Source organism: Manis javanica, chromosome 14, assembly GCF_040802235.1.
Source record: "Manis javanica isolate MJ-LG chromosome 14, MJ_LKY, whole genome shotgun sequence".
Classification (NCBI taxonomy): Eukaryota; Metazoa; Chordata; class Mammalia; order Pholidota; family Manidae; genus Manis; species Manis javanica.
Window position 1 is genome coordinate 40,465,605 of NC_133169.1, and position 8,107 is coordinate 40,473,711.

At 45.5% G+C, this 8,107-nt stretch overlaps 1 protein-coding gene and 1 pseudogene across 1 annotated transcript; both read right to left on the bottom strand.

Annotated features, from left to right (window-relative positions):
• Positions 1–750: 750 nt before the first annotated feature.
• Positions 751–3,887, bottom strand: LOC140845978 (uncharacterized; annotated as a pseudogene).
• A 2,908-nt stretch (positions 3,888–6,795) lies between these two features.
• Positions 6,796–7,722, bottom strand: LOC108396261 (olfactory receptor 5V1-like). The gene has a single exon (XM_017659030.2). It carries the CDS (start codon positions 7,720–7,722, stop codon positions 6,796–6,798), a length of 927 nt encoding a protein of 308 aa, XP_017514519.2.
• Positions 7,723–8,107: the final 385 nt, after the last annotated feature.

Here is an 8,107-nt window from a genome sequence, read left to right on the forward strand (position 1 = left end):
GGCTTGGTCCACCCTCCGGTTTCTTTGAGCTATTGGAGAGTCATCTTTCTGATGTCCAGGGTAATGTATTATCACTACTTCTTTAGGCTTATGGATGGCTTCTAACAAATCTAAAATTTCTTGTTTGTTTTTAATATCTTTCTGGGCAGAAGTTAACAGCCCTCTCTGTCTATAAATAGCCCCATGTATATGAGCGGTGGTAAAGGTGTATCGGCTGTCAGTGTAGACGTTAAGTCTTTTACCTTCTGCCATCTTCAGAGCTTGAGTCAGGGCGACGAGTTCTGCTCGCTGTGCAGAAGTGCCCGTTGGGAGCCCGCTGGCCCACACGATCCGGTTATCATCCACTACTGCAGCTCTCGCCATCTTCTTACTTCCCATGATGTAACTGCTCTCATCTGTGTACTAAGTCAGGAGTCTTGGTCCTTCCAGGGGCTGATCTCATAAGTCCCGGCGGGTCCCTGTCTCCTCAGCCAGGATTTCTTGGCAGGTATGGAGTACTTCTTTCCCCGGATCGGGGAGCAGAGTAGCTGTGTTTAGGATGGCGGGCGGGGCAAATTCCACACAATCGCGATTTAGGAGCAAGGTTTGATAGTGAGTCATTCTGGCGTTCGACATCTATCTTTCGGGTGGTTGCCGAATTATGCTTTCCAGCGCATGTGGAGCAACCACAATGAGCTTTTGTCCCAGCGTTAGTTTGTCAGAATATTTTACCAAGAGGGCCAGGGCTGCCACTACTCTCAAACAGGCAGGCTATCCACTGCTCACTGGGTCCAATTTCTTTGACAAGTAGGCAACAGGTCTCTTCCAAGGTCTCCATTGTTGGGTCAATACTTCTCGAGCTACTCCACTCCATTCATCCACAAAAAGGAAAAATGGCTTAGTCACATCTGGCAATGCCAGAGCAGGTGCCAACAGGAGGGCCTCTTTAATATCATCAAAGGCCTGCTGTTGTTCAGGTCTCTAAATAAACGGGACTGCCTCTTTGGTTAGGGGATACAGAGGGGTGGCTAACGTGGCATATCCGGGTATCTATAGTCTACAAAACTTTGCCGTCCCCTGGCGCAGAGTAGTGGGAACCGGGATCTGCGTCACAGTCTGCTTTCGGGCTTCAGTAAGCCACCTTTTCCCCTCTTTCAGGGAATATCTCAAATAAGTCACTTGTTGTTGGCAGATCTGTGCTTTTTTGGCAGATGCCCTATACTTCAATTTAGCAAGTTCAGTCAAAAGGGCTCCAGTGGCCTCTTGGCAGGCTTTCTGAGTATGGGCTGCTATCAACAAGTCATCGACATATAGTAACAAAGTTACCTGTGGGTTGGAGGCTCGGTAAAAGACCAAGTCCTGATGTAAAGCCTCGTCGAAGAGGGTGGGTGAATTCTTGAATCTTTGTGGCAAGCGAGTCCAGGTTAATTGTCCAGTAGTTCCTGTGGAGGGGTTTTTCTACTCAAAAGCAAACAGCAGTTGGCTATTCTGGTGCAGGCGCAAACAAAAGAAGGCGTCTTTTAAATTTAAGACTGTATACTAGGTGTTTTCCGGGGCCAGAGAGCTTAGCAGGTTATAAGGGTTCGGCACAGTGGGATGAATGTCCTGTATCTTCTTATTAACTTTTCTTAAATCTTGCACTGGTCGATAATCTCCTGTTCCTGCCTTTTTTACAGGCAGCAAAGGGGTGTTCCATGGGGATTTACACTTTACTAATATCTCCTGTTCTAGGAGCCTCTGGATATGGGGCCTAATTCCATCTCTGGCTTCTTTACTCATTGGATATTGTCTCACAGTTACTGGTAAGGCTGAAGCTTTTAATTCTATGACCACCCGGGGTTGGTTTATAGCAAGCCTTATTCCCGCTGTCTCCACCCAGGCTCCTGGAAACTGGTTTAGCCACTCCTGACTAACTCGGGAGGATTCTGGTTCTTTGAAAAGGCGGTATTTATCTTCTAATCTTATGGACAGGATACTTAGGCCCAAAGGTTTTTTCTCTCGATCAGTTACTCGGGTATCTTCAGCCTGAAAGGATATTTGGGCCCCGACTTTGGTCAAGATGTCTCTTCCTAACAGGGGTGTGGGGCATTCCGGTATGACAAGGAATGAGTGGTTTACTCATCCCACTCCTAAGTCTACTGTTCTTTGGGTAGTCCATGCATATTGTTTCTGGCCCATGGCCCCGAACACCCAAGACTTTTTGCCAGAGAGGGGGCCTCTAGCTTGGGTCAGTACAGAATGTTGAGCACCGGTATCCACCAGAAACTCAACGGGTTGCCCCTCCACCTTCAGGATTACTCTAGACTCGGGGAGGGGCTCCGAGCCTCATCTTCCCTAATCCTCATCTTCCACCAGAGACACAACACTTTCTTCGGAGGTCCCCGCGGTGGCTTCTTAGGGCATTCTTTCACCCAATGCCCCTTTTCTTTGCAGTATGCACATTGGTCCTTCTCTAAATGGGTCCGGTTGCCCAGGTGCCCTGCCTTACTAGTTCTGCCACTAGGGGGCGGGCGTCTTCTACCTTCTACTACTGCGGCCAAGATCTTTGTTAAATTCTTCTCATGCTTCTTGTCTCTCTTTTCTTCTTTACTTTCTTTTTCTTTCTCTTTCCTTAACTCTTTCTCTTCCTCAGTCTCCCTCTTGTGATAAACTTTCTCAGCCTCTTTTACTAAATCTTTCAACGACAAATCTTGTAAGCCCTCTAATCTCTGAAGCTTCTTTCTAATGTTGGGTGCCGACTGTCCAATAAAAGCAAGGGCCACTGAAGCACTATGCTCCTCAGAAGTGGGATCAAAGGGAGTATACCGCCTGAAGGCTTCCATCAGGCATTCTAAGAACACTGCAGGCGCCTCAGTGGCTCTCTGACTGACTTCTCTTACCTTGGCTAAATTGGTGGGGCGTCTTGCGGCCCCACAGAGACTTGCCACCAGAGCCTGGCGATAGACGATTAGTCGCTCCCTACTTTCTGGAGAATTAAACTCCCAGTTGGGTCTGGTCAACGGGAACCCCCTCTCTATGTCATGAGGGAGTTGCGATGGTCACCCGTCGGTTCCAGGCATGCTCTTTCGAGCTTCCAGGAGGATCCTCTCTCTCTCTTTCGTGGTGAAGAGCACCTGCAAAAGCTGCTGACAGTCATCTCAAGAGGGCTGGTGAGAAAACATCAGGGACTCTATCAGACTAGTTAGTCTTTGCAGTTCTTCTGAAAAGGGAGGGTGGTTAGCTTTCTAATTATACAAATTGGCAGAGGAAAATGGCTAATATTGCAGAGGTTGGAAAGGCGGGTCCCCCTCTTCCCTGAGGATGGGAACTCTATAGGACCGGAGAGGAAAAATACCCGGTGGGTCTAAAGTGGCCCCTCAGTGGCGCTGAGTTCCCTGGGCAGGTCCCGGAACCGGCCCCACTGTCTCGGCATCAGGGACTGAGGGTGCTGGGGGTGCCGGGGCTGGCAGTGCCGGGGCTGGAGGTGCCGTAGGGGCAGGAGGGTAAGGAGGGGGATCATCAATTATAAGCAAATCTTGAGTGTCAGGGTGAACTTTAGTAGTTTCTTCTTCTTTGCTCTGAGGTTGGGTCTGAGCAGCTAAAACTTGAAGGCCCATTTTCTTTTGCACCCAGGGCTTTACCTAGGGTGGTGGGTTCTCTACCAACTCTTGCCAGACTACAATGTAGGGTTGCTGCTCCGGGTGTCTTTGAGATGAATCCTGGAAGACAACAGCTTTTACTGCTAGTAAAGTGGGGAGATCAAAAGTCTCTTCTGAGGGCCACCCAACATTGAATGTGGGCCATTCGGAGGTACAGAAAGTCTGCCATGGTCTCTTCTTCACTTCTACTGACAAGTTGTGTACCCTCGCTCTTACTTCTGTCCAATGATCTAACGTCAGGATAAGGGGAGTCGTCACTGTCTGTCTCATTGTCAGTACAACAGTTATTAGGCACATGAAAGACACAAAAAACAAAGACACACACAAATTAGACACACAGCGGCCGCTTTTTGTTTTCTTCAGATTTTCAATCAGAAACTGAAAGGAATCGGAGGGTTGATACTCCTGGCGCCCGAAAATCAACTTTATCTCATCAGATTCACCTTGCTGGAAAAACAGGTGAGAGGCCACCAGGCGTCCCTGGCCCTCCAATCTCTCTGAGGCATCCCCCAGGGTTGCAGCTTGCGGTACTCTGAGTACATCTACTGACCGCAGTTTTGACTCCTTTACGGGATCGGGACGACTGCCAGACAGAGTGTACCCTTTTTCAGAATTCCGACCGGTCTCACTGGAAAACAGGAAACAGAACACAGACAACTCAAGGCGCTACTAATCTTACCTCTTCCTCCAGGAGCGGCCTCGGGAGTGAAGCGGGGTGAACGCAGATCCCGGATGAGCCCCCAAATTTTGGATTCTCCCAGAGGAGGACACCACCCCAAATCACTCAAGGAAGGCGTCTCTTGATGCAACAAGCAAGAGGAATTTATTCAGGAACCAGCTAGCTGGGGTCCAAGAGTCAGCCCGACACAGCGGGTTTTAACAAGGACCCCGAGCAGCTAAAGCCAGAGGTTTTTATAGCATTTTCCAAGAGCACAGTATTGTTCTACAAGCATGTAACAGGGTTTTTCCATAGACACATGAATTGTTGGCCGGCACCACATCCTGGATGGTTCAGTGAGATAAGATCACTCTTAGAATGCTGGGGTGAGTTTTAGCAAGATAAGCTTGGTATGTGTGATTAACCGATTGAGGTTAGCTGACTAAAGGTCACTGCTGTCTGTGCTTATGATTGACTAACTTGTTTCTCAAGGTCCCACCTGGTTTTAGTTTTCTGCTGAGTCATACTTTTAGGAAATGGTTTCCAGGTTTTTTTAAGATGGCTGTGCTTAAGCTAACTTAGGATTTCTTACTAAAAGCTTAGGTCCTACAATACTATTAATAATACTGATTGTATTCAAGTGTGTGACAGGCACTCTCCTAACTACTTTAAATATTAGATCGTAATCACATTGGCACCCCACAGGAAGACATTTAATTAAGTACTGATATAATCCTATTTTACACAGGTTTAGAAGAGCTTAAGTGGGTTTTACAATTTTGTTCTTTCTCACACATATAAACAATGAAAGAGATGACTCTCTTTGCTATTAATATTTCTTCCAGTTACCATATTATTAGTTTCTATTCAAGATTAGTGACAAGTCAATGTTAATTATTTGAGGCTAAGATTTCCTAGTAAGGATGTTTAATGATATTCTCTTAATGTTTATTGTAAGATTTACATTTATTTCCAGGCCCACAACAAAGGACGAGGCACTCACACAGTTCCTGATGGTGTGTGTCAGGACAGTCACTCCTCTGGCTCATGTGTGACACCCGTTGGGGACACCCTGTGGACAGAGAGTCTGACACTTGCCCCAGAGCCTGCCGTTATATCCTGGCAATCTGGGAGGAAGAAAATCTTGCAGCAAGTAAACTTTAGAGGAAGTATAGATGTTGCATGTCTCAGCTAATTGCTTGACATTTACTTTTTCAAATATGGAGGATTCCTTGCAACAGCTGGTCACACGTAGCTCATGGAGGCTTTTTTCCCCACTTACTTTCCTACAGACTTATGAAGCCCCAGCACCCCTACTTGCCTGATGATTCAAACTTCTAATATTCTGATGACTCCCAGTTTGGCTTTTCCTACATATCTTCTTCATGCCGTTATACATGGTATTTGGGAGAAGATAAAGGAGTTGGTCTTGTCTGAAGTCCTTTAGTATTTCAAAGAGCATCAAGTAATTTTCAATGTGTTACAATATTGTCCTCTGAGAAAACAGTGGACCAAGAGGCGAGCATAACTCTCTTGGGAACCAGGAGTGCATTTCTGTTTAAAAACTTATTAACTGGATTGAACAGAGGCATCAATATTTCACTCCCAACACTCTGGCTCCTGTGCTGCAGCCATTTCTCTGGTGTATCCCTGGGAATATATCCTAGTGGGCTTCCTTATGTGGCAAAATAGTGGTGTGCAGTGTGGTTTATTTAATGTTGCATTTTAATCAGGAGTGAATAAATGTTTATGTTCTAAATTATGTGACAATGTGAAAGTTGAGCATATCTATCTATGGTTCTGAGAGTTCCAAAAATTTGGATCTAATGATTTTTGCTCACCATCTTTATCTATATTGTTGTTCATTGTTCCCTCTATGGCTTGGAAATATGCAGTGTGATTTAACTTATTTCCCAATTTGGAACTTTCATGATGCAGATAGAAAAGTTGTTCTAATGCTTCCTCCAAAGCCCTTATCGTGACACTATTAAAATAACCAAAGACCAAATTCACCAAATACGTCCAACATGGGGTTAGGATGTCAGAACTGGAAAAGGTCTAAAGGTCATTTATTTTTTTTATACTCTAATTCTGTGACACAAATACCTATGAAGTCTATCATTTGGAAACTATTGAGAATCACTAACAGATCTTTGACAATTGAAAAAAAAACAGGATGTCTTAGAGTAGCAAAGTACATCTCACCAATGATGTGGGTATTACACTTATTGATAATGGAAAGAGAATGCATGTAAGAATAAGATATGATATCAAATGACAGAAAGTGGAGTTATATTAAGAAATAGAGAAGGTAGGTATATACTCGATTTGGTCACCAGATAGGGGACTAAAGTTTAAATGCAACTGGGACGTCCAAGGTAGGAGAAAACTGCTGAGAAATTACATATGCGTTATATATGTATATTCTGTATCAACTAAAAATTACTTCCAAGAATTCATCCTACTTAAAAGTGACCATTAAGTCATTCTGTTTTACTATTGCATTTCCTATAAACATGCTCAGTGACATAAGACCCTCCTGAGTGCCCCTTTCACCTCTGTGTTCCTCAAGCTGTAGATCAAGGGGTTTAGCATTGGGGTGATAACCCCGTAGAGCATGGAGATGAGTCTGTGTCTGGCTTGAGAACGTTGACTGGAGGAGGGTCGCATGTAGGTGAATATAGTTGTGCCATAGAACAAACAGACCACCAGGAGGTGGGAGGCACATGTGGAGAAGGCTTTGCGCTTCCCTTCCACCGACCGGATTTTCAGGATGGCAGATATGATGTAGATATAAGAGATAAAGGTGGTCAGGAAGGCACCAATCCCCAAAATCCCCCTTTCCAGTAATGCGAGCATGTCTAACACGGATTTGGATGAGCATGAGAGGGCAACCAGTGGGGGGATGTCACAGTAATACTGGTTAACCCAATTGGATTTGCAGAAAGACAGGCGGAAGGTGGACACTGTGTGTAGGAGGGAATTGAGAAACCCTGCTACCCAGGTCCCAGCTGTCAGCTGGGCACAGCGAGCCTCAGTCATGATGAGGGTGTAACGGAGGGGGAAGCAGATGGCCACGTACCGGTCATAAGCCATGACACTGAGAAGGAAGACCTCAGTCCCTACCACTGTTATCAAGAAGTACAACTGCAAAGCACAGCCCAGGAAGGAAATGCTGTGATTCCCAGTCAAGAGGTTGTCCAGCATCTTGGGGACAGTAGCTGATGGGCAGAATATGTCTAAGAGGGACAGATTGGCCAAAAAGTAATACATGGGTGTGCGAAGCTTCTTCTCAGTCCCGATGGCCAAGAGAATGGCCCCGTTTCCCACCAAGGTGACCTGGTAGATGACAGCAAAAACCGCAAAGAGAGGATAGCGCACCTCGGGGAGGTCAGAGAGCCCCGTGAGGATAAAGTGTGTCACGGTGGTAAGATTGCAGCCATCCATCTCCTCTCTCTGCGGGGGTCTCTCTGGAGGGAAGGAAGGCAAACAAGCACAGCTTAGATTAAAAAGCCAAGGAGCACAGTGATGATATTCGGAAAAATGTTGGTGTGTAATTGATATGAATTGTTAGCTATATTTTGCCCAGAGATTTCAATTTTTAGTCCTTCTGTTTAATATATCTCCTATAATTACATTTCTTCTTGAAATATCTATCTTCCATTTCATTTTAGGACAAAGCTCTCTGGGACCCTAAGGAGATGTTTAAAAATTCACATCCTCAGTAAAAACCACTGTGGACCCTTCACCAGTGTTTAGGTTTCAGAATTCAGTGACAGCTTCTTTGTTTGTCAAACCAGCTTGGGCATTTACCTTGCTTTGCTTTGTATTG

Coding starts and splice junctions, on each gene's coding strand:
- LOC108396261 (XM_017659030.2), bottom strand. CDS start 7,722: ATGGATGGCTGCAATCTTACCACCGTGACACACTTTATCCTCACGGGG.